The sequence below is a fragment of the Engystomops pustulosus genome, chromosome 8, assembly GCF_040894005.1.
Source record: "Engystomops pustulosus chromosome 8, aEngPut4.maternal, whole genome shotgun sequence".
In the NCBI taxonomy this organism is placed as follows: domain Eukaryota; kingdom Metazoa; phylum Chordata; class Amphibia; order Anura; family Leptodactylidae; genus Engystomops; species Engystomops pustulosus.
In genome coordinates this window covers 71,519,903-71,545,442 of record NC_092418.1, presented here as the reverse complement: position 1 = coordinate 71,545,442, position 25,540 = coordinate 71,519,903, and the positions used below count along the sequence as shown (strand labels likewise).

The following is a 25,540-nucleotide window of genomic DNA, read 5'->3' as shown; positions in this document are numbered from 1 at the left end:
CAAAGAAGATTTCCTTAGAATGACAGCAAGCAGAGATTTGAGAAAACCATAAGGAATTGAATTGATACAGAAAATATATTGGAAAAAATAACTTTTTTCATAAAATCATTAACATTAATTTTGCTGAAATGAGAATACCCCTTTAAGTCTATTATCTGAACTATTACATTTATAACATTTTGTTGAAAGTTTAGTTACGATTGAAGTACCATAAGTTTGTAGGCCTGCTCGACAATTCCAACTTTTCTGGGACACTATTGAGGCCTTTACAAACAAATCTCTCACAAGCCATGTCCCCAGGTACCAGATGTGGGAGCGATCATCGGGCTCGGGGATACTCGTACCCAACTCTTCCCTAAATAAAATGAGATTAATGACGGCAGTGGCAGGCTGCAAAAGTATCTTCTGAACTTGGCTGTGTCCCACAGCACCCCCCCTTTAGAACGTTCCTAGATAAGATCACGTTCATAATGAGTATGGATTGAAATTAAGGGGATACGGAAAACTGGCTAAAATCCTTAATTTTACTACATGGGAGAGCTTCATCACCCTGATGTCTCTTGAGATGAGGAGGGATTGCCGCGTTGCTGCAACAGTGTGGTACCAGGAGTGACGGCTCATGGGAGACACTCCAATAGACCTTAACCAATCTATGGTTAAGAATGACCGGAAACTCTTGGTAGAGCTTTGCAGAGAACGTTCATAGGACTTTGCCAATAAGCAATTCCTTGCCTGGGAACAGATGCTGGGGCTTGGTCTACAAGGATGAGACAATAAGCTTTGTCACGTCATTTTTAGTTTTATTTGTCTATGTTTTAATTCACTATAACTGTTTTTGTGCCTTCTTTCCCTAACACTACCCCCCCCCCTTTCCCAACCCAACTCAACTACCATAAAAGCAAACTATAATAGAGTACGGACATTTACCACACTATGTCCTAAAAGTCCTGGAGCTCGATCGGACATAAGGCCTCACATGGACTTTTCTGATTGGACCTTTTATGCAGAATGGGATTAAATGGAACCAAACAAATAATTTCAATGTCCTTCCTCTCGGTTACCAAAACCAAAAAAGATCTGAAATCTACCCCTGGATTTGATATTGATTTTGTCATATACCTTAAAGGGAACCTGTCACAAGGAGACCCATTTTTAGCACTCCCAAGTCCCCACAGAGCATACATTGTCAAAGTGTTTTTGCATAAAAAAATAGGTTTTACAGAAAAAAAAGATATGTTATATTGTACCTTTCATTAGCATCTGCAGTGTGACTAGGCAGTTGCCTATTGGGAGGGGCTGGAAAGGAGTAGTTTCCCCCCCACCCTTGGGATTCAGCTACTCCATGTGACCTTTTCAAATATATGAAAACACCCATCACTGGGCTTAGCGACGCCCCCCTGCTCCTCTACAGCCAATCCCGAGTGAGGGGAATTATTCATATATTTGAAAAGGTCACATGTTTCCCAAGGGTGGGGGGGGGGGAACTGCTCCTTTCCAGCCCCTCCCAATTGGCAACTGCCAAATCACACAGCAGATGCTAATGAAAGGTACAATATAACATATCTTTTTTTCTGTGTATGTACTATGCTCTGTGGGGACTGGGGGAGTGCTAAAATGGATCTCCTGGTGACAGGTTCCCTTTAAATATCTAAAAGCTTGCAAAAACACCTCGTTAAGCGCAAACCTTTAATCGGGCGCAGAAAGCCTTAATAACATCTTCTACCGCCTCCCAAAACGTAAGTTCTGACAGCGCTAGTAAACTCATTTCTGCACAAAACAAACAGACTGAGAGCATGATCTGACAAATTGCTGCTACAGATGTCTCCCCAAATCCCATTAGAATAATAAGTAAATCTGAGAACAAAGCTGTGGAGCAGCTGCATCCATCTCAATTATTCTGCAGTATTGTTTTATTACAGATGGCTACTAATGATAATATTACTACCACAAACAAGGGAACGGCACAGCAATAAATAGGTATATACCTAGGCCAATGGCACCAAAAAGCTACACTAAAGAAAAAGCAATGCAAATATGTGGCCAATACAAAATATCTTTGAAATAATTGATAACAGAAAAGAGACACATACAACATAAAATCAATTAAAAATGTGCTGCAGTCCAGCACAACATCACCCAGTGGGACAGGGGACCAAGTCCCATGCCCACAGACACCCCACAACCCTTATATACCCTCCCTACAAAAAACCCCAGTCACTGCCAAAATACAAAAACGTGCTTGATAGGTATAAGAAAACCAATGTATACAATACCTCGGTAAGAAACGTATGAAAGGCAAGTAAACCTATAAGATATCAATGGCAATGAGGCAGATCAGGCGGGGGAGGGAAGGCGAGTCGGATGTGGGTGAGTAACCCCAAGCGTTGCGTCACATCACCATGACTTCATCAGGGGTAAGGAAGATGCCACACATGGCGTTTTGAACCCATTTTTGGTCCATTTTTAAGAAGTCCGTCCAAAAACACATGCGTTTTTTGAAAATTAAGATAATTGATAAAATCTGCCAAAAACGGATGCATTTTTAACGGACAGCTTAAAAACAGACCGAAAACAGGTTCAAAATGCCATGTGTGGCATCACCCTAGACCTTTCCCACTAGCACGTATCAAATAAACCCACATGATCTGTAATTAGCACAAAGTGCTTTGCATTGTTTACATGCAAAACACCTGATGCTTGTCACATGTTACAAATGAAGATAAACAGATTCAAAGAAGCCAAACGCATGTTAGGGTGATGCCACACATGGTGTTTTGAACCCGTTTTTGGTCCGGTTTTAAGCAGTCCATTTAAAAATGCATAAGTTTTTGAAAAACGCATCAGTTTTTAACAGGTTTTATCAATTATCTTAAATAAAACTGGTCAAAAACGGATGCGTTTAAAAAAAACCAACCTTTTAACACATGCATTTTAAGACAAACTGCTTAAAAATGGACCAAAAACAGGTTCAAAACACCATGTGTGGCATCACCCTCAGACTGAAAACCCATGCTTTAAAACGGTCCAAAAACAAGATGTGTGGCATCACCCCGAGGGTGATGCCACACATGGCATTTTTAGTCCATTTTTAAGCATGTGTTTTTAGTTAACAAATGCATGCTTAAAAACAGACTAAAAACGCCATGTGGGGCATTACCCAAAGGGCGCATTCCCACGGTGCATTGCGTTAACAAAAATGCATGCATCAACATGTTTACGATGCGATGCAGCGACTTTAAATGCATTGAAAATGCATCAGTTTTTGAGCATTCGTTTTTCAAATGTTTGCTTGAGGTTTTTAAAAACGCAATGCTTGATGTGCGGTAATTGCATGCAGCTGTGTCTCTTGGAATTTGTAAAAATGCAGTGATCTTCTATCTGCTGTCTGTGCATGTAATCACACGTCTTTTCAAAAACGCTACTGTTTTTAAAAACATAATGAAAAAGCACCTCAAAAAATTCAGGGGAGAGAACGCCACGTTAAGACACTTTAAACTAAAACCCCGAGGGCATGGTCACACGTTCCGCCAGTGTTGCGTTCATAACGCGCTGCTAACGCACAGGGGAAAGGCTATCAATCACATGCATTTCCCAGGAAACGCATATGCTATCAGGCCGAGGCCCGCCCCCTGTGCGTTAGCGGCACAATATGAACGCAACACTAGCCGAATGTGTGACCGCGCCCTGAGGGTGAAGACACACATGCCGTTTTTGGGTCGTTTTTAGTTAGTGCGTTTTCAGATTGTTGAAAAACGCATGCGTTTTTGACAGGTTTGAGCATTTATCTTAATTCAAACTGGTCAAAAACGCATGCGTTTTCAAAAAAGCAGCACTCCTGCATTGTCTGCATTCAAACTTGGCACTGGGTACTCATTACCGATTGCATGATTTTCCATGGAAACGCATATGCGATCAGGTCCCACCTGGTAGCGTTTTGAAGTACATTACTAAACACAATTCAAGTGCCACGTGTGAACGCAGCCTCATTGAAAAAATATCCCTGGCTGTTTATTTACCCAGCATAACAGCAACGTTTTAACTCAAAATAACTAATTAAAGTAGAAACGTTGCGATTACGCTGGATGAATGCAGAACCTAGGGATTATTAGTGCTGTCTAGTTCTATTTCTATCCCTAAAGTGAGTCATTTACCAGGCACAAGCAGACTATAACCAACATCAGAAACCAAAGCGCAAATTCAATAAAACAAATACGCAAATAAAAACTGCATACGTTTATTTGCTGAAAACATAACCCCTAAGCTGTTCCATAAACTCCAGAGCGTTAATACTTCTGTGTGACCAGGGTGCTGCACCACCCTGTACCATTGTGGACCATGGAATATTCTCTGCTCCGTAAACAAGCCAGAGAACAGATGCACAAGACTTGATCCAAGCGAGATTAAAAAGAGAATTACAGAGGCAAATCCTATTACCCCTTCCCCCTTTCCAGTCTTCAAGTGGACCTAATGCTCCACAAGGTTCAGCAAGAAGTTGTTTCCTCTGACAAACAACCACATAGCGAAATAAAGAAGAACGGGCAACAGCTCCAAACAAAACCTCTATGGCAGGTCTTTTATTCATTCCACATGTGGACATGTTGTGAGACTTTTAACCAGAATAAGGTTTTTGTTGCTACAGACTGTCAGAACTCAATAATAATGTAATAATAGAAAGCTCCATTATGGTAGAGCCCCCAGTAATCACAAGAATAGGGGTCTAAAACCGGATATTGCAGTCGCATCAAGATAACCCCATCAAAAGGGTTACTTTGCTTCCATTACGTCCAAATGAAAGAAGAAGCCAATTGCATATGTGGTCACATTAGATAGTAACCATTCATTCATTTAGGGATAAGAGTGACCTTCACGGTCATGATAAGGCACAATATGAGGGATAAGGAGAAGTGTTGATCACATGAAAATCCATTTAAAGGCACCAAGATCATCCTGCACCACAGAGAAGAGAAACTTTGTGACAGCTTAGGCCAGTGATGGGCAACCTTTTGAGCTTGGTGTGTCAAAATGCGCCAAAAAACAGAGCATAACTAGGGTGGTGTGTCACCATGACAAAAAAAAACAATTTTGTGATATTTATAGTTTAAATAATAAATCTGTATACTATTTAACTTCCAGGGTACTTTAACTGTAGGTTGTCTGATTGATCCTACCATGTACTGCCATTCTACAGTATGGCAGTATATGGGGATTTTCCCAATCATCTATTACTATGTGCAAATCACACATTGTAATAGATCGGTTACAATCAGACAGGTGTGGAAATGCTTAGTAACCTGTGAACTTTCTGTCATGAAACTTCACAGGTTATAGCGAGGGCGCAGGCGACGCTGTCTGCATCTCCCCTATGCCATCTTGGCATGGAGAAGGTGTGAGGAGCAAAATAATCGCAATGTCTGGCGATTTGCAAGATTATTTCAGGGCTTGTAAGTCACAAAACTGACACACAAGCCCTGATGACTGTCTTCTATCATACAGTACACTGACCTTACTTACTATAATGATGAGAGTGGTTGTCCTCCCTTGCCCCTGCTGTGGAGATGGTCAGTGTAGAGGTGGCAGCTGCTGGGACATCACACAAGGCAGCAGCGATGTGACCTCTGACTGTGCTGCCATCCTCCCCCCACCACAACTATTAGGAGTCTCCCTGGTTTACGGCCGGGTCACCTCTCCTGCTGTGCCCCGTGCTGATACCTGTGCGGACTGGAGACACTAGGGACAGCTCACACATGGGGAGAGGTCGGCCCGAGGAGGAGGAGGAGGAGGGGGGTGCTGGAAGCTCAGTGCAATCTCTCAGCCTCCCGGTTACTGCACCTGATCATGTAGGATGAAACTTAACTCTCAGGCAGCCACGTGTCAGTGAAAATGGCTACGTGTGTCAGCACTGACACGCGTGTCATAGGCTAGCCATCACTGGCTTAGGCCATAGTGGACACCATATTGGGTGGTGCGAGGCCTTGGGGGTGCATCCACATATTAGTTTTTAAGCTCCAATCTGCACAATTGATGGCAAGACCGATGCAGACTAAAGGATAAAAAAAAAAACTGCTGGCAACAGACACATGTGAATATACTCTTAGGCAATCATAGGCTATGTTTAACTCAGAGACAACACTGTAACTAGCGCTGCTGCCAAAGCAGTAAAAGGCAAAATGTCAACCTGTACGCACCCCGACAATAAACCATTGTGGCCATCATAGTCACTTATTCATCAGCCAGGACAGATGCGGTATAGGCGCTTTCCAGAAGGTAGGTTTCTTTAGTGTTCACCAAACAACCAATTTAGAACTATCTGGCGACCGATGATCCCTTCCGCAGCGGGTGTCACTGGGTTATGTAAGGGGACTCCTGTGTATAGCTGGGACTTAGGACACAGGTAAAGGATGGTCACTTCAGGCAAGCCCTTTAAGCAAACACAAAAAGTTTCCCGGGTAAAGGTACAACATGATACAAATGAACAACCTGCTTTGTCAAATGAAGGAATTTGAAGCATGTGCTGACAAAATAAGTGTGAATCACAGGGATCATCTGATCCTCTGAGCAAAGGTTAAAGGGGTTGTCTAGCGTATGATTTCTTGTGTTAACCACTGGAAATAGGCTCATATAAAATTCTATACTATCATGTTTCCCCAGGGATTCATAGGACAGGTCACAAATCAGATACAGAAGAGAGGGAGGCAAATCCGGATAACTATGCTGCCAGATTAAACACAGAGAATGGAGCTAGAAGAACAGCTTGGTTCTCCGTTTAGTGCCTCCGCGCCTCGCTGCACGCACAGCAAAAGATAGGGAAGTCACTTCAAATGGATATCGGCAGGGGGACTTCATGAAATATTAACAATGTACATTTATACAAACAAACAGTAATTTCCTTCATGGACATAGTTCTGTTAAAGGCACATCCAGATTTCTTTACACTTCAGCAAGGAATCTCATGTATCTGTATTTGGGTATATACAAGCTGTACCCCTGTGTCTGAATCCAGTCCTATAAATCATGAATACATTGAGTAATACATGGAATCAGTGGGGACTACTGCTGCCTCTTACAACATGATGCAAGGTTATTTTGCCTTCTGGAGTAGGTGTCAGAGATTACACTTAACCAAAGAGGTGTGTATCCAGGTGATTACTAGTAAACATATGACGTGCAACATGTTCATCCATGCAGCGCTACATGTAATTGTAATTTTTTTTATTCTCTAATGGCTTTAGACAGCCATATACAGGAGAGAGCTGTTGATATTTATCCAATCTCTCCATAATGGGCGAGTACACCTGCAGAAGCGTTTACACCTAAACACTTGGGTACAGGAACTGGAAACAGGCGTTTTCCCCTTTTAACATGTGTTTTGATAAGAACGGGACCCCCCCAGCAATCCCGAGAAACAGGACAGGCATGTCGGAAAAGGAGTAACCCCTGCACTCCCATTCACTGTTAAAGAAGACCTGTCACCAAAATTTTACTACCCTGACTAACAATGCCTGCTGATAAAGGGTTACATGTCCTCTCCATATCACCTAATATTAGCTGCCAGTGGGCCCTGTAGGTTAATTACACCAGTTTTTCTGTTATGCAAATTAGCTTTTGGGACTCATGTCTGCTAGCTGTGATTCTTCTCTCTCCCAGGCTGGCAGTGAACCATGGCCCATTATTATGACTGACAACTGTGTGTCTCTTCAAATCACTGCTCTGCCCCCTTGTACTTAGGGACCCTCTGCAAATAGTCAGACAGATAAAGCTCTATTTACTTATAGGAATATAGTATATTATTATAGCATATTTTTTACATAGTGCCTAGTGTTACATTCATGTCATGTGACCAGAGTGACATAATCGCAGGTCCTCTAGCCTTCTAACAATAGAAAATTGTAATCATGAGTGTATCTGATCACATGAAATCACAGCAGCCTCCATGAAGCATGTAGAAGAGTAGAAGTCTGTAGAGGCTGTGATTTCATGTGGTCAGATGCATGTATGGGGTACAGTTTGCTATTGCTATCTACTTGGGGGCATGTGCTGTGGCTACCAATTTACTAGCAGGCATGTGATGGTGCTACCCTTCTACTGTTCAGTGGTAACCAATATACTGGGGATGCATGTGTTGTGGCTACCTATCTACTTGGGGCATGTGCTGGAGCTAACTGTCTATTTGGGTGCATGTGCTGTGGCTACCTATGTACTGGGGGGCATGTGCTGTGGCTACCTATTTACTGGGGGGCATGTGCATATTGTATGGCTCTCACAGAATGAAATTTTAAAATATGTGGTGTTCATGGCACTCTCAGCCAAAAAGGTTCAAGACCCATGCACTACAGAGCTGAAGAAGGTCTTAAAAAGAGCCCCCACACTCAGAATGCCCTCATCAGAATGTATAGCCTGCTCTGACCCCTCTTGTGCTTTTATGTTCTCTGCCCACTCCAGTTTATTGTTGAGGAGGACACCTAAGTACTTATAGGACTTCACAGCCTCAATGTCCATCCCCTGGATAACCAGTAGTTGAGAAAAAGGGCTGTGCTTATGGAAGTCCACCACCATCTCCTTGGTCTTCCCAGCTTTCCAGATCAGTTCTTTGTACTCCCTGTCGTTCTCTACTATTGCAGAGTCATCAGAGAACTTCTGGAGGTAGCAGTTACATGAATTGTATCTGAAGTCTGCTGTGTACAACGTAAAGAGGAAGGGAGGCAGAACTGTACCTTGAGGTGCAACTGTACTACTCATCACAGTATCCGACACACAGTCCCGGGCTCTCACATACTGAGGTCGGTTTGTGAGGTAGTCTATGATCCAACTAGAGAGATTGTGGTTCACTCCAGCCAGATCCAGTTTGTCCCTTAGTAGCCCTGGCTGTATGGTATTGAAAGCACTGGAGAAAATAAAGAACATTATTCTCACAGTGTTCCCAGGTTTCTCCAGGTGAGAAAGAGTTCGATGTAGAAGGTGGATGATGGCATCATCTACACCAATGTCTGGCTGATAAGCAAACTGTAGGGCGTCCAAATATGAGCTCACTAGGGGGCCGAGATGTGCGAGAACCAACCTCTCGAAGGCCTTCAAAAGGGATGTTAATGCCACTGGTCTGTAGCTGTTGAGGTCCGATGGGTGAAGTGTTTTTGGAACTGGTACCACACAAGATTTTTTCCATAGTTGTACCATTCCCAACAGGAACATGTTGAACACTTGAAATGATACCACAGGTCTTGATTAATCTTGCACTGATACCATCTGGTCCTGAAGCCTGACATGAACTGCTAATTAGTAAGAAGGCATGAGGGGGAGTAGATGGGAGGGGCCGGCCAAGAAGGACACCCCCCCTCTTATGCGAGGAAATATAAGATAAAAAAGTAACGTAAGCGAAACAATTTTTAGCTAAAAGAAGTGTGTCAGTCAGAGAATAGGGCTCTATAGGAACCTGTCACTAGCTGTACATGTGAAAATGTGGTGACAGGTTCCCTTGTCATTCCCATTATCATGGGGGTCTCAGCAGATGGACCCTCAAGAATTGTCGCAATAACCTGTAAACTTGATACAACCCCACAGCAATGCAACATATCAGCGACCATCCTTCTCAATAGCTGTACAAGCAGTTCATAAGGACAGGAGGGACAAGAACGCCATTGTTGTAGAAAGGGAAGGACTCTGCGGGGAGGCAGTAAATTTATAAACACAATGATCTAAAACAGGATATCACTGGTACAATGATGAATAGGAACATCACCAAATACAATCTGTACATAAAGACCAGTGCTAATATAAACACAGCACAAACTGCTGAAAAGATTTACTGGGACCACAGTCATCATGGAAACAGTGGCCCTGAATGGCGTGGTGGGTTGTCCATTTTATGTCTGTAGGACTGGAGAGATCACTGGATGTTGTATTTTGCCATGTCCAGCAAATTCACAAACAATAAATAGAAGGTATTGCGTCTGAGAGACCCATCACTTCCTAAAGATGAGTGGGACCCCTGTTCTCATGGTAAGTACTGGTCGAGGGGTTGAACAGTCACTGATCAGATAGTTACTCCCTACCCTGCAGAGAGACTGAATGTATCGGTGCACGGCAATATCTGCAGTGATTCATATGTGCCGAGTATCTTTTCATCTTCTAGATTATGAAAATGGAAGAATTGGCAAGAGCTGCTGCAACTCAACTCAGTCGTATGCTGGCAGCATTAAAAAGAATAAAGTTTTACAATATAAAAAGTGCTATTATACTAATCCTCCATAGAAGAGAAAGCCTGTGCAAAGCAAATACAGACACTGCATTCTAACATTACTCAAGGCCACAGTTGTAGTGTAAAGCATGGAGGACGACCACTGTTATATACAGCCGAGGAGAAACCTGGAAGGGTAACACGGACGCAATTCACTAAGATTGTGCGCCTAATATCCTGCATGTGTCGCTTCCCCACTCAGGTCCCACAGAGTTAACCATCTTTTTTGTGTTGCATGTTAGGGCTTGGGCTTGTGACACGATCCCGCGCTCAGTTCAAATCAGTCGAATCGTCCAATGGTACGCCCCCTAAATTATGTTGCATGGAAGCCAGCGCAGCTGCACCAAAAAACTATTCCGTGTGCCAAAATCTCAGCGCAGACACTTCTTAAATACCTGTGCAAGCCGTGTAATCCCCGGAAAAGGTGCACAGTCCGACGAAAGTGAGCAGCGCGAAAATGAGAACCGCTGAGAATAGTTTCCCCTAAAAAGGCAAACACTGAATAAAAGTGCCAGGGAGAAGTGCTACATGAGTGAAAAACTCTTTGTATTACAACTTGAAAAAGGCAATACAGATAACAAAAATTAAAACGACTATTGCATGGGATTGCAGATATGTCATCTGCAATCCTATTTCTTTCATCCGTGGAACCAATTGTGAAGTAAAGGCACGCAGGGTAAAAAGGTTACTTGGTAGTCCCCAATCTATAATAATTAGATAATGGAGACGGATAACCCTTCACAATAGTGTTTTTCAATCTCAATACAAAAGCAGCCCTCAGCTGCTCTCTTAAAGGGGTTTTCCTTCAACATTGCTCCCCCATAAACAGAATCGAGCAAGGTCCCATGTCCCAAGTGTTACAGGAGTGCACAGGTTCTTTATTTACCTCACTGGAAGTGATAGAGCGCAGAGTTGGTCGTCCCTATACATTGCAGGAGACTAATAGAGCGGTGATCACATGTGAATATTATCACTCCATTTACCAAGAGAACTCAGGCGCTTCTGAACTTACAGAGCCCTTACAATCCACTAGATAGGTATATATTGGGTTGGGGTAATGTGTAAATAAAGAATGAATACAACCCACATCTGAATGAAGTATGAACAGAAAAAACAGAAAGGCAGATGTATATGGGTGAAAGTATATGACAAATTTTATTAGAAAAAATGTGAATCTTAAAAACAATTAAAAAAACCCTATCCAAGAGGGTGACAATACTGAAATACTCCCCAGCGTTAGAGAGTCAATTGTATAATACAGGCAGTCCCCGGGTTACATACAAGATAGGGTCTGGAGGTTTGTTCTTAAGTTGAATTTGTATGTAAGTCGAAACTGTATATTTTATAATGGAAGTTCTAGAAAAAAATTTTTCTTTTGCCCCTGTGACAATTGGAGTTTCAAAATTTTTGGTGTAATTGGACCAAGAATTATCAATAAAGCTTCATTACAGACATCTTACAGCTGATCATTGCATTCTGGGACTATAATAAAGCATCCAGAGAGCTTCACCAGAGGTCACAGTGGGCAGAGGGGTCCGTCTGTAACTATGGGTTGTCTGTAAGTCGGGTGTCCTTAAGTAGGGGACTGCCTGTATCCATTACTCTACATCCATTACACTGTAATACTATTTTGTTTATTTGTACCTTCATCTATTGTGGACACTCTTGTGACTGTTATTCATCACTAGATTAATATTATATATCTGAGTGCCCCTTTTGGTTGGTTATTGTGCTTTACTTATTGTTTGCCGTGTTTGTATGTATATGGATAACTGCTATACCTGTACTATTGGTATTATACAATTGACTCTCTAACGCTGGGGAGTATTTCAGTATTGTCACCCTCTTGGATAGGGTTTTTTAATTGTTTTAAGATTCACATTTTTTCTAATAAAATTTGTCATATACTTTCACCCATATACATCTGCCTTTCTCTTTTTTCTAATCCACTAGATAGATCAAGTATTGATGGCCTATATCAGATTCACTTTAATAAAATTGTATTACACTGAAGATTTTCTGCAACAAAATCTATAATATATAGATAAAGCAAAACACAGGCAGCAAACTCAAACTTTAGGAAGGTAAAAACGTGATGGTTTATTCACCCATGTAGCAACGTTTCTGTTGAGCAATACGACCTCTCAAGCTTTGAAAAAGTAGAAAATAGCTATATAGGATGAATAAACCTTCACAATTATACATTTTTCAAAGCGGGAGTGGTGCCTGTTTTTTATTTTATTACAAGTGGACCCGGCATAGCACCCACCATATTAGTTCTTTGCTCAGATTTCCATTAAACCAAAAGTTGCATCTTTTAAACAGGAGATATAAGTGTATGGAGTTTACTGTCCATCATATAATGGATTCAGCGTTCTGTTACCTTTTCTTTTTTACCTTCCTCTGATAAAATGAATAAAAATGGCAGCATATATAGAACACAAAAAATAGAAAGCCGATGAAGTCAGCCTGGGGATTCCAAGCCAAACCCATCTTGCTTTAGGATGACGACGGAAAACGATCAATAGTGTCTCGGGGCGAGGAATGCAGTGCAGTAATGTGGCCAGGATCCAAGAAACCTTGGAGAGTTTTTTTTAACTGTTGTGGCTTCAAACACTATAGTATAAACTGTTGACAAAATTCTAGTCTAGTAACAATACTAAGCAACCAACTACTTCTGCCTACAATCTGTACATTGGTTCAGATTAGTCTCTACATTTATTATTTATAGAGAACCCTTCATCCGCCCTGTCAAAGAGGTTTTTCTCTACATACTCTGATATGTAGCCAACTTCACCAAGTATTCCTACTTTTCTGATTAGGAAATAAATGAAATTTAAAATTACCAATTTTGTCAAGTTTAATAGTTATTTTTGACTGAATATCTGCTCTATTACCACGTTTTGACCTTGGAAGCAAAGTATTATTTGATTCTGCACTTTTTGCTGAGAGTTTAAAGGAAACCAGTCATCAAGTTTTGACCTAGGAACCCAATAACAGCTTGCATAGCACATAACCCCTCACAGCAAAATCTCCTCTAGCGCTGTTCAGTTTAAAAATCTACTGGACTCGTTGCCACAGATGCAGTTGAGTCATGGGGGCGTTTTTCAGAGCCATTCAAGTCAAGGAATCCCTTCTCACTCTCTGCCCTTCTTTGCACATTCCCAGCAAATTTTTTTTTAATGAAAATAACAGTTGTTTCCCGCAGGGTCTGAACATCCACATGGAACAGTACAGTCTACATGTGAGAAGGGGTAGTATGTGAGAACACTCAAGACTAACCCGCTCAGCCCCAGGAACGCCTTTCCTCAACAGACAAAGACTTTAGACAACGGATGAGGTCGGCACTCACTTGTTCATAAATAATCGTGAATCCTTTATTGGTCCATGGTAAATGATCTAGGACTAAAGACCAACTGGTCTGAAACGTGTCAGACAGGCACCACTTTTTCACTTCATGTATACCAGTCTAACTGCTGACTTTACCATGGACCAATAAAGGATTCACAATTATTTATGAACAAGTGAGTGCCGACCTCATCCGTTGTCTAAAGTCTTTACATGTGAAAAGCACTGGTAAATCTACCATCACAATACATCCTGGCACTGTGGTAATCATCTTATATTTGTTATTCATGGCCTCCTTCCTTACAAAATGACTGATTACCACAGTCATTGCGTCTGGATCTATGAGTAAGTGTCCCTGGTTTATCATGCTTGATTTTGATGGTAGATTTACTTTAAGTAGAAGGGAGGAGGGTACGAGCAAGCAAGGTAGATTATTAAACCTCATTTTTCACTTTTCATCAGCACTACACAAGTTTTTGGGGGCAACATGTTTGCTGTAAGATGGTCATGAGCTACAGGAACCTTTAGGTTGCTAGGTCAAAATCTGAGGACAGGTCCCCTTTAAACTCTCACTCAGTAGCTATAGTGAAATCAGATGAGACAATAATAAAAGTACTGACGGACACTGATTAGAATCATGAACTTAGGGCAAGATCGAAAACTTACCATTAGCTCCAGTGGCCTCCGCCCTATCTCTCATTTCTCCCATATTTATAATAAAGTTTCTTTTAAGCTATGAAAAGTTTAGCAAACCTTTGTGACTTTTAATGGCCAACAAAGATTTATGCCAGGGATATTTTGCTTTTGGGTCTCTCATAAATATCCATACAACAGATTCCTTATAGACACACAGATATATGACTTCTTGAGACATAGCATAAACAAAAGCAACGCATACAAGGTAGGAAATGTTATATGCTATAATATACAACTATCAGTTTAGATTCACACTATATGGAAATCTGTATTTAAGTAAAATAGATTTGTTTTTTTTAAATTCATTGAATCATGATAAATGGGAAAGGGGACATTAAGACAGATGATGGTTAAGAGTGTCTGATGTCTATAGATATCATCTAGAATAGGGAAATCCTACAACAGACAGATAAAAGCGTCAGTGAACGGAGTAGAGATTATGAAAGCAAACCTTGTTCCCTGCTCTCTGGAAATATACTGTCATAGTAATACCTGCTGTATGCCATGGGCGGATCGACAAACATGCCAACCTGCCTTAAACAAACTCAGTTATTGAACTTTCCAGGGTTCCGATTGTGGTAAAAAAATCGCTAAACCAGCAGACGTGTGAAGGACCAGTCAGACAGCTCCCTGACACATTACTGCAGGCAGTGGGGCATGCAGATCTGACATTTATATCTGGCATCTGTTATGACAGGATCATCTACAAGGCCGCTGTACCTAGAAAGCAGACAATACAGGTGACAGAATGTGTTACCATGTTATTACATGACGTTTAGAATGGAACACAAAGCCACCAGAACCTGTGTCTTCCTGAACCCACACAAGTTAGGCACCTAGAAACCAAAGCACAACAACAACTCTTTACATGAATTGTCTGCTTCAAAAACAAAACTGTACAGAAGTAGCCTTGGGGCAGATAACCCCTTTAACCAAATGAGACATTCATTAGATTGAGAACCTGCAGATATGTAACGCATCCACAAGCATTGGTTTAAAAAGGAACTAAACACATCCTACAAATTCCACATTTTGAGGAACCTTTTCCATTACATCTGTAAAACATATTATAACCACAAGAAGGAAGCAATATTTATCTGTCAAAGGCTTAAAAAGTAAAAAAAAAAAAAAAACACCAACACATACCTACCTACACTCCTCTTCTTTCGTATTCTGGCGCTGAGCTTCACTAATCTTGTCAAACTGGGATCACCTAAAAAAAAAAAAACGTATAAAAAGCAGCGGGGAGCGTGGGGATGCGATGTCTGGCGCTCCAGGCTGCTAATTATTCACATCTCGTGTCTCTCTCTCCCATGTTGGAGAGGAAGGTGACATCACAAAGGAGGTGTGAATAATTAAAAGCCCAGCGAATCGGATATATATTGTCCCTGCGCTCCCAGCTGCTTTTTTACGTTATCCCATTGTGTCAAGATTAGCAAATATAAGCATCAGGATTGGAATGAAGAGGTGTGTAGGTGAGTATGTGTAGGTTTTTTTTTAACTTTATTAAGTGGAAGATTTCTTTAAAATGAAATCTACCATCAAAATCAAGCATGATAAACCAAGGATCATGACTGTGGTAATCTTCTTATACATGTTATCCACTGCCTCCTTCCAACTAAAATCAGTGTTTAAAATGATACAAATTAGTCATAAGGGCTCCAGGGGCATTAGCTGACCTCCTTATACATGTTATCCACTGCCTCCTTCCAACTAAAATCAGTGTTTAAAATGATACAAATTAGTCATAAGGGCTCCAGGGGCATTAGCTGACCTCCTCTGTCTCATTATCCCCAGTTATCAATCTAACAAGCCAATTATCGGCTACTAGGACGTGCAGTAGCGGGTCAGGGCTGTGGGAGCAGAGGCTACTCCACGCGCCTATAGCCTTTGCTGTCACTATTCTCACATTGTTTATAAGCTGTAGTCATGCCGCCAGCTTCTCTGGAGCTTTGCACATGTGCAGTAGTTCCTGTTCCGGTGCCAGTAACCATGCGTTCAGAACATCCAATGCCAGGTTAAAAGGCGCATGTTCCATCAGATGTCTTTAGATAAACTCTGTCTTTATTAGCAGAGATCACAACTGCAAGACTGGACACATCAAGCCATTTCCATATTTCCCCAGAAAAATGAGAAGCAAAAGGGTGTTGGTTTGTGGAAATAACCAACATTGGAAGAAATTCTATGTAGAAACCATTGGCAATCAAACTGAAATAAGTGAATAACATTACAATACTAAATCCTTCTACTGCAATGCTGTATGGCGGTGTTATTCTGGAAAACAAGAACCATATCTGTCTATGTCTGTGTCAATGGGGCCAAGCTGCAATACCATACACAATCTGAGAACAGGAAGGGCACTGCTACATTTGTACGTAAGATGATTAGTAAAGAATCAACTAGAATTCCAGATGTGCCTGTGCTTTATTGGTAAAACTGGGGATCGAATCATCCATTCTAGGAGACATGAGCCTCTCAACAAAAACCGCTGAACATATAAAAGGTGTTTTCCCATGAAACAAAAATAAACCTCTCCATACTTTAGGTGCACTTCTGACATGGATTCTCCACATCCCCCTCGCTCTGTGACATCCTTGTAGAGACTGGCTTGCTCTTCACAATAGCTTAATCAGCATCGATGTAGCAGAGAAGGATGATGGCTACTGTACAGGTGCAGATAGCCAGTGACCTGTTACAAAGTCACAGAGGGAGGAAGCGGGACAGAGTTCTTGAACTTGTGACCCGTTGTTGGTAACAGTCTGTCAGGTGCACTCCCTGATACAGTGGGTTATGGTCCAGTAGAACCTTGATAACCTCTTAAAGGCAAAAGGTATTGGATGCAATATATACTATTAAGATAATATTAGCCACAAATATCTGGAAGGCTAAAATAAATTCTAACAAGCTGGTTAATATATTAACAATGTAAAAACTTTACAAAAAAGTTAAAAGATCATTCACCTTTTCAGTGCACACAGTGGAGCATTCTGGGAGTTTGAAGCCTCTGGTAAAAATATAAAACAGATACAAGTGACATTATTAGGAAAAGTTTATTGTATAATATTCTAGTCCTATAAGCTTATACCAAAAGATATTACGGGTGTCTCCTTGTACGAAGTAACATATAACAAAATTACAAAACTTCCATCCTGAGGAGCAAATCAACATCTTAAACAGATCTAAAAAGGACCCGTCACACACATTACATTTCAGTTTTAGTCAAAACTCTGATTTTACATTTTTCCTGTTTCTCTTGGAAATGTGTAAATGACTTGACAACTATAATACTGAGAACAGTCAAATAGATAGATGTAACACATGCCTTATACACAGGATAGACAATAAATGTAGGATCTCTGGGAAAGAAGAAACTAAGGCATGGGAGTAGAGCGGGGCATGCGTCCCGCTACGCCATGCCACACCTATAGGACTGAAATAGGTGCCCATGTATCATAATAACGGCACATTGTAAAGTTCTAAGGAAAGATGATGTAGAATTGTTATATGATTGGGAATACCACTATGTACTGGAACAGAAATATCAGGAGGGGTGACTGTTCCTTTTTGAATGGAAATTGCCACCATAAAAGAGGAGTCTAATATGCATGTTACATGTTACAGACCTGTGCAGACTGACATCGTTTGGAAAAGATTACATACAACTTATAATTTATTTAGCTACAAAATCAGGTTATTTTAGTTTAGGATTCCAGAGGACAGTTTTATAGTGAACAGGTGAAAGTCTGTATATTAATATGCTAAGCTCCTCCTGCTCTGTACCATGCTGCCTGCAGATTGGATATCATGTACAATCTGCTCAGTAACTCTTACTATTTAATATGCTTCCTGCAGATATGACACCATGAATAATCTGCTCAGCTCTCCCCAATGTATAATATTCTGCCTGCAGAAATGCCATGTACAATCTGCACAGCTTGTTCTGCTCTATAACTTGCTACCTGCAGATTGTACATAGAGTCCTATCTGCTCAGCTCCTGGTGGCCTTTACCATGCTGCCTGCAGATAGGACACTATGTGCAATCTGCTCAGCTCCTAGTGCCCTATACCATGCTGCCTGCAGATAGGATAGGACAATATGTGCAATCTGCTCAGCTCCTGGTGCCTTATACCATGCTTCCTGCAGATAGGACACCATGTACAATCTGCTCAGCTCCTGGTGCCCTTTACCATGCTGCCTGCAGATAGGACACTATGTGCAATCTGCTCAGCTCCTGGTGTACTATAACATGCAGCCTGCAGCTAGTAAACTTGGCTTCACCTGCTCTATAACATGCTGCTTTCAAATTGGACTGTTTATCAATATACAATACTTGTACTGTTAAAACCCAGCTCTGCATATAGTGATGTGCCACATGACCTGTACATACGGATCCTCACAGCATACACGTCATTGGCTTTCTACCATCCAGTACTGCAGAGGTGAGCACCCCCTCCCACCCCTGACCAGAAGGGGAGACCCCCCCATACCATGCCATTCTATACACCATAGACGTCTGCTCCCTGACGACATTATACAGGCAGACAATCTCCGGTTACCTCACTCCGCCTCCTCCTCTCCCGGAGCCCCGGTCATGTCTCCCCTCTAGCTCTTCTTCCTGACAAGCCGCAGCAAAGCACCAACGCCACCTGCCATAGGACAACTCCGCTCCATAAGCAAGCGCCGCCCTGATTGGTGCGCTGTCTGGCGCACACGTCATCGCGGAAACATAGAACAGCTGTTTGTTTGTATTCCAAGCCTCGCTCTGGAGACAGACCTGCTGCCTGGAGAGCCAAGGCTGAATACGTCATTCTTGCGGCAGTTTTTTTCTCTTCCATAACTTTATTGACAACTGTATATGCTAAGGTTTTTACAAGGTTACTGGAGTGACATCCAGCCTTCCGTGAAGGTAATTTCCTGTTCCTGTCTCCTGGATTATCTCCTCTAGAGCAGTGTGTTGTGCAGGTAAGGTTATAATGCAGAATGTAACCTTGGATGTACACCTCCACCACGGTGTGTGGTCACCGAATTCTTTCTGTCATTATCAGGCAGCAGGAAACCGCAACAGTGTAAACACAGCTTTAAAGGAGGACATGTCACCATGTTGCTGTCATACCTCCTGTGATTTGTGTCGTACTGCTCCAGTTGCAAGGTTAGAGCCCTCTAAGATTTACATGCGACTGATACTAGTCATGGGGGTGGTAACCAAAAAATCCAACGTTACCGCCCTGTTGACAAGTAGGGGCTTCTATTGAAGTTTGGTGAGGGGGAATCCTATGTCACCAATATCATATTGGTGAGGGGGAATCATATGTCATCCACTAGGCTGCTCCATTGTAATTCTGCAACCCAACTCCACCTACATCTCTCTTCTTTTTCTATAATTAAATAAAACTAATTATGTGACTGGAAATAAAACTCTTGATTTTGCCTAATTCTGACACTAATAACTTTTTCATACTTGGTTGTACGAAGCTTTGTAAGATCAAACTTTTTTTTTTTTTTGTGCAACGAGATTACCTTTTACTTGCTACCATTTTGGAGACATTGGGGCAGATTTACTTACCCTGTCCATTCGCGATCCAGCGGCGCGTTCTCTGTGGTGGATTCGGGTCCGGCCGGGATTCACTAAGGTAGTTCCTCCGACGTCCACCAGGTGGCGCTGCTGCGCTGAAGTTCCCAGAGGCCCGCTGGAATGCCCTGAAGTTCACCAGCCTATTCCTGGTGAAGGTAAGTGCAGGTTCCGCAACATTTTTTTTTTTTTTAAATGCGGCGGTTTTTCCGAATCCGTCGGGTTTTCGCCACAATCCGATCACGTGCGCCAAAATCCCGGGGCAATACAGGGAAAATCGGCGCAAAACGGAAATATTCGGGTAACACGTCGGGAAAACGCGTATCGGGCCCTTAGTAAATGACCCCATATATGTCCTTTTGATCACTTTTTATTCAAAATGTTACGTGATATAAAATGGCAAATTTTTATATTTGGGTGCTATTTTCCGTTATGGGTTTTACCACTGAGAATAACCGTTTTTATATTTTGATAGAACGGGCATTTTGGGATGCAGCGATAGTTACCTGTATATAAGTTCTAGGAAATTGGGGGGATTTAAAGGAAACCTACCATTTGATTTGATGCATTATGAAGCAAACATACCTTGCGAATGCTGTAGCTACACTGATGCAGGATCATATCTTGCTTAATCCCTGAGCTCAGTGGTTTTGCTGATAAAACAACTATACCATTCAGGACCTTGGGAAAGCTAATCAACTTCGAGACCTTCAAGCACGAATCAACCTGAGCTGGATCACTCATATACAGCAGCTGGGGGATGGTGCAGCAATTGAGAAATGGGAAAGCAAGCGCCAGAGCAGACATATGGTAGAAGCCACAGACCTTCATCATCATAATGTTATATCTGTTTTATCAGCAAAAGCACTCAGCACAGGGTTAACCAAGATATGATCCTGCATTAGTGTAGCTACAGCATTCTCAAGGTATGTTTGCTTCATACTGCATCAAATCAAATGGTAGGTTTCCTTAAAGGTCTTTGTTTTCTTACTGTACTAGGGTGTCTGATTGCTCACTGCAATATTACAGTACAGGAGGTCCCCTACTTAAAGGGGTTTTCCCACGAATTAAAGTTAGGCCCTCTCCACGGGACCATTGGACCCCTCATCGCTCCATCAGATTAAAGGGAACCTACCACCACGATTCTACCTATAAAGGTAGATCAGGTGGTAGGTGGATGTGAGGATAGCTCTTTTTAGAGCTAATCCTCACTTCCCCGCTAACTTTTGGCAAACTTTATTGAACTAATATGTAAATTTAGTTATGCGGCTACTGGGGTGTGGAGTAGCCGGGCACTCGTCCTGCGCCCTCGTCCGTCATTATCTCGTTCTGCGCAGAACGCAGGCCCGCGGCTGAGCAGCCCCAGGTCTGAGGCCGGAACTACTGCGCATGCGCAGTAGCCGGCTTGTCGGACGAGGAAGCGGAGCTACGAGGAGCTGCGCGCCGCACACAACAGGGTAGGAGGAGTAATGTGGCTACTGGGGCGTGGAGTAGCCGCGCTGTGTAGCCTCGTGCCCGGCTACTCCACGCCCCAGTAGCCGCATAACTAAATTTACATATTAGTTCAATAAAGTTTACCAATAGTTAGCGGGGATGTGAGGATTAGCTCTAAAAAGGGCTATCCTCATGTCCCTTACATTCACCTACCACCCGATCTACCTTTATAGGTAGAATAGTGGTGGTAGGTTCCCTTTAATGGAGCAGACGGCAATACATGACCAATCTGCCCCATTAATCTCTATGGAGCTGACGGAAGTTGCCGAGTGCTGTGCTCATTAATCTCCGTCAGCTCCATAGAGATTAATACAGCAGAATGTTCATGCGCGGCCGTCCGCTCCATTAGTCTGAGGAGTGTCGGGGAGTCCGAAGTACCCCTCATTCTTGCGATCGGTGGGGGTCTCAGCAAGTTAGGCCCTATCACCCAACTTACAGACGACCCCTAGTTACAGACGGACCTTTTGTCCACTGTGACCTCTGATGAAGCTTTCTGGATGCCTTTCTTTAGTCCCAGGCTTTAATGATCAGCTGTAAGGTGTCTGTAATGAAGCTTTATTGATAATCCTTCTTCCCATTACAGCAAAAATTTTTAAAAATCTTATTGACAGAGGGACAAAAAAAAAATTGTATGGAGATACAGTTATAAAATATATACCTCCGACTTACATAAAAATTCAACTTAAGAACAAACCTAAAGAACCTATCCTGTACTTAACCCGGGAACTGCCTGTATTTCAGTATATGGGGATTTTGCAGTACATCTCCAGGCAGTCCTGGAGTTTGAAATAAACACCCAGCTGTTTTGGCAACTGATCGTTGTGCCGCTGCCAATTAAAATGGGACCTTTGCTAGCGCCATTTAAATGGTTAACATCCTTAATCGGTGCCAGCAAATACCCGGTAAATATGAAGAGGGCTCAGCACTCTTTATGCTTCCCCCTCCCTCAACAGGATGTTCAGAAAAGTCCAAATGCGAGAAGGGGGTAAATAGATGGGGACTGCAGATGTAAATATACAAACAGATGTCACTGGGACCTTGCCTAATCTGTTTATACCTCTGGGACCTGCAGTATCTTGCGGAGATTCTGAAAACATGATTTGGTGAAACCATAATACAGTAATATTTATTACCTAAACACTCCTGCCCTATTAGGTGGTTGCTATTGCTTGTGACAAAATTAACACAATTTGTATGCTTGATATACTGTTTGTACTCTTGTATCATGTTTTCCTCCCCTACAATATTGGAGTTTATTTTTTCTATTTTATATGGTTCCTACATGGTTGGATTACTGACTATTTTACCATTTTTGGCTGTTTAATAAAATTACCCATTTAATGGAGAAAATGTAGGGCACAAGTTCTGCTTGATTTGTTGATGGAACTAAGTACACTCCATTCTGTCACAGGGATGGGCCATGGACATGAACACCATGGGCATGGGAGGATGCATATGCCAGATTACAAGATATGGAAAATAGATGGAACACCACTGGAAGATGTACAAAAGAGGCTTGCAAAAAAGGGACTGCGGGATCCATGGTTGAGGTAAATCCCAAAATGTACTGTACCTATTGCTTCATGTGGGAAACTAATGGCTGTCATAATTTTATGCAATCCTCTGAAAATAAGAATTCTGTCATACAGTACTTTTATTGTGAATTGAATATATCTTCCCAAAACGTAATCCTAAATCGCAATTAACCCCTGCCTATATCTTTCAAGGTGCCTTCATAACACTGTAAAAATGGAGAGGCCCATGAAAATGTCTAATCTATTAAAATAAGAGCGATCATTCCCTGCGGTGAACCCGAAGCAAAAAATAGCTTCCAAATGTGTGATTAGTTGCCTTTTGCCTTTTGGTGGCACATGCAAATTTTAATAAAAAGTGGTTGTACAGTCCCCAAAATGGTAGCAATGAAAATGTCCGCTCAACACACAAAACAATTTCAACTTACCCAAGTCTGTCAATTTCCAATCGTTTGGAATATTTTTCAAGCTTTCCAGTACATTGCATAGAATATTAAATACCGTCACTAGGAAGTACAATTTGTTTTGGAGAAAACAAGCGCCCACGCTGCTCTGTAAATGGAAATATTTTTAAAGTAAATCTACTATCATGGGAATGCATAATCGCTGGCACTGTCAATAAGCCTGGCGCGGCCGCTGTCAGTTGAGCGCGGCCGGCCATGTGAATTAGCCCCGCGCCACTGTTAGTGGAACAGCGCCGGCATTGCGGAGAGCCGGCAGCGATTATGCAATACATGCTGCCGGCTTCTCCTATTGGTCCTAGGTGAAAGAGGGCGTGCTGGGGGAGTGTCGGCCGGCCCCCTTATGAATAAAGCCGACTGCAGCTCCCCAGATATGAGGATCCAAACTCTTATTTTGTAAGAGGTCGGATCTGTTTAAACAGGGTTTATGACCATAGATTTTTTTTAAAAAAATTGCTGGGGAGAAAGGGGCTAGGGAGAGGGTTATGGGGAGCCCATTTGGTGGGGGGCTATTTTGGGGTGACAGGTCCTCTTTAAGTTTGTACATATAAAGACTACCAAAAAGGTTGATTTGGGACCCTAAACCAAAGGTCCATAAGGAGACTTACTTCAGTTTGTTGCGCATGCATATACAGAACTGTATGGTGCACAGCCGCTCGTACTTTCCAGCCTAACTGGTGTACAGCCACGGTGGGAGCTGGGTATCCTGGACCATCTTGTTTACTCTGTCCAGGGAAAGCAGGAATAAAAGGTAAAAAATGTATACAAAAACATTAGCCACAGCAATTTCCAGGAAAAGTATGGTTATTTTAAAGTTTGAGAATGTAATGATACAAAAAAAACTGTTTTTTTTTTACTTTCTATGGCCGCACAACCCCTTTACAATCTGGGCCAGAATTAATACGCTTTTTTTTTTTTGTTTTTTTTTACAGGAATGAAGCGTGGAGGTACATGGGAGAATTTTCCAAACCAGTTACCCTGAGCCAAGTTGTCTTCAAAGGATTTCGATGGGGGTTTGCTGCTTTTGTTGTGGCACTTGGTGTAGAATATGCTTTCTTTCCTCCCAAGAAAAATGGTGGTCACCATTGAAAATAATGTATTGGGGAGCTGTGTATAAATCTGTAATTTGCAAAAAACCTTATTAAACTTGTGTTCTAAATGTTATGTTTCGTATTTTCATGCTTTTACATAGTAGAATGCAGCGCTAATAACAAACTGTCTTTCAAAACAGAACATAGGACTATTTTGAGATAGTAAATCGTCCACACATCAAAAGTAATATATACCATTCAAAAAGAAAAAGAGAGAGTCCTGAGTTCACCATAGAATACAATAGAACGATGGAGAAATTTGGATTGTAGCTTCCCTCCAGGGGCCCCTGAAGAGGAAGAGTCAGTGGACCCAGAGCAGGAGCTCAAAGGACAATCCATCTCTATTCAGCCCTTCCCGCTCCTCCTGTAGTCCTGGCAGCCAAGGATGTTGCTTTAAAATAGTGCTGAACATGGTGCGTCCTGGGCTGTATTGGATCACAGGAGAAAGCATTGAGTCCTAGCTGGCAAACTGTGTGTTGGAGTGAAGGCCGGAGTGCCACCTCTGGCACCTGTGCCATAGGTTTGCCACCACTGCCCTAGCACATAATACAATAGACAGGGCAAGGCCCCCTCCTGCAGCCCGAGGATTCCATGATGTGCAGTGCTCTGTTCTATTTTAAACTGACACATCCTGGGTTGCCTGTAACTACTGAAGAAGCAACAATTGGGCACATTTACTAAGGCTTTGCACCGCTCTGTGACGCATTTTTTTTTAACTTTAATGTTAAAATGTCTTGCACAGGTATTTGAGTACAGGCGGTCCCCTACTTAAGAACAACGGCCTTGCAGATGACCCCTAGTTACAAACGGACCTCTGATAATTGTTAATTTACTGTACTTTAGCCCTAGGCTACAATAAACGGCTATAAGTTATTAAATGTGTCTGTAATTAAGATTTATTGTAAATCCTGGTTCTTATGGCAATCCATTATTTTTAAAATCCAATTGTCACCGAGACCAAAAAAATTTTCTCTGGAGCTACAATTATAAAATATACAGTTCCGACTTGCATACAAATTAAACTTAAAGGGAACCTGTCACCAGGGATCTGCCTTTTCTATGCATTTGCATTACAATATAATTGTGTGTTATAACTCACTCTTGCTCCATGACAAAA

At 42.0% G+C, this 25,540-nt stretch overlaps 2 protein-coding genes across 4 annotated transcripts in view; one reads left to right on the top strand and one right to left on the bottom strand.

Annotated features, from left to right (window-relative positions):
• HYCC2 (hyccin PI4KA lipid kinase complex subunit 2) overlaps positions 1-18,991 on the bottom strand; it is a 47,786-nt gene extending 28,795 nt beyond the window's left edge. Inside the window, exons 1-2 of one of the 2 annotated variants that reach the window (XM_072121151.1) lie at positions 18,833-18,991; positions 17,237-17,279 (exon numbers count right to left, since the gene is read on the bottom strand). The gene's annotated coding sequence lies outside the window, so the exon portion shown is untranslated. The remainder of the gene's footprint in view (positions 1-17,236; positions 17,280-18,832) is intronic. The other variant, XM_072121153.1, reaches the window with a different exon arrangement.
• Positions 18,992-19,079: 88 nt separating this feature from the next.
• On the top strand, positions 19,080-24,496 carry NDUFB3 (NADH:ubiquinone oxidoreductase subunit B3). Of its 2 annotated transcripts, XM_072121156.1 has the most exons (4): positions 19,096-19,238; positions 19,322-19,425; positions 22,751-22,889; positions 24,265-24,496. In XM_072121156.1, exons 3-4 carry the CDS (start codon positions 22,753-22,755, stop codon positions 24,419-24,421), a joined length of 294 nt encoding a protein of 97 aa, XP_071977257.1. In that variant the 5' UTR covers positions 19,096-19,238; positions 19,322-19,425; positions 22,751-22,752; the 3' UTR covers positions 24,422-24,496. The 2 variants fall into 2 exon arrangements, with proteins under 2 accessions (XP_071977256.1, XP_071977257.1); XM_072121155.1 differs by lacking the exon at positions 19,322-19,425 and having other exon boundaries at positions 19,080-19,238.
• The last annotated feature ends 1,044 nt before the right edge of the window (positions 24,497-25,540 follow it).

Bases quoted from the DNA above. Each gene is read 5' to 3' on its own strand.
- NDUFB3 (XM_072121155.1), top strand. From the start codon at position 22,753: ATGGGCCATGGACATGAACACCATGGGCATGGGAGGATGCATATGCCA. The intron at 22,890-24,264 runs GTAAATCCCAAA...TTTTTTTTACAG, and splicing joins CTGCGGGATCCATGGTTGAG to GAATGAAGCGTGGAGGTACA.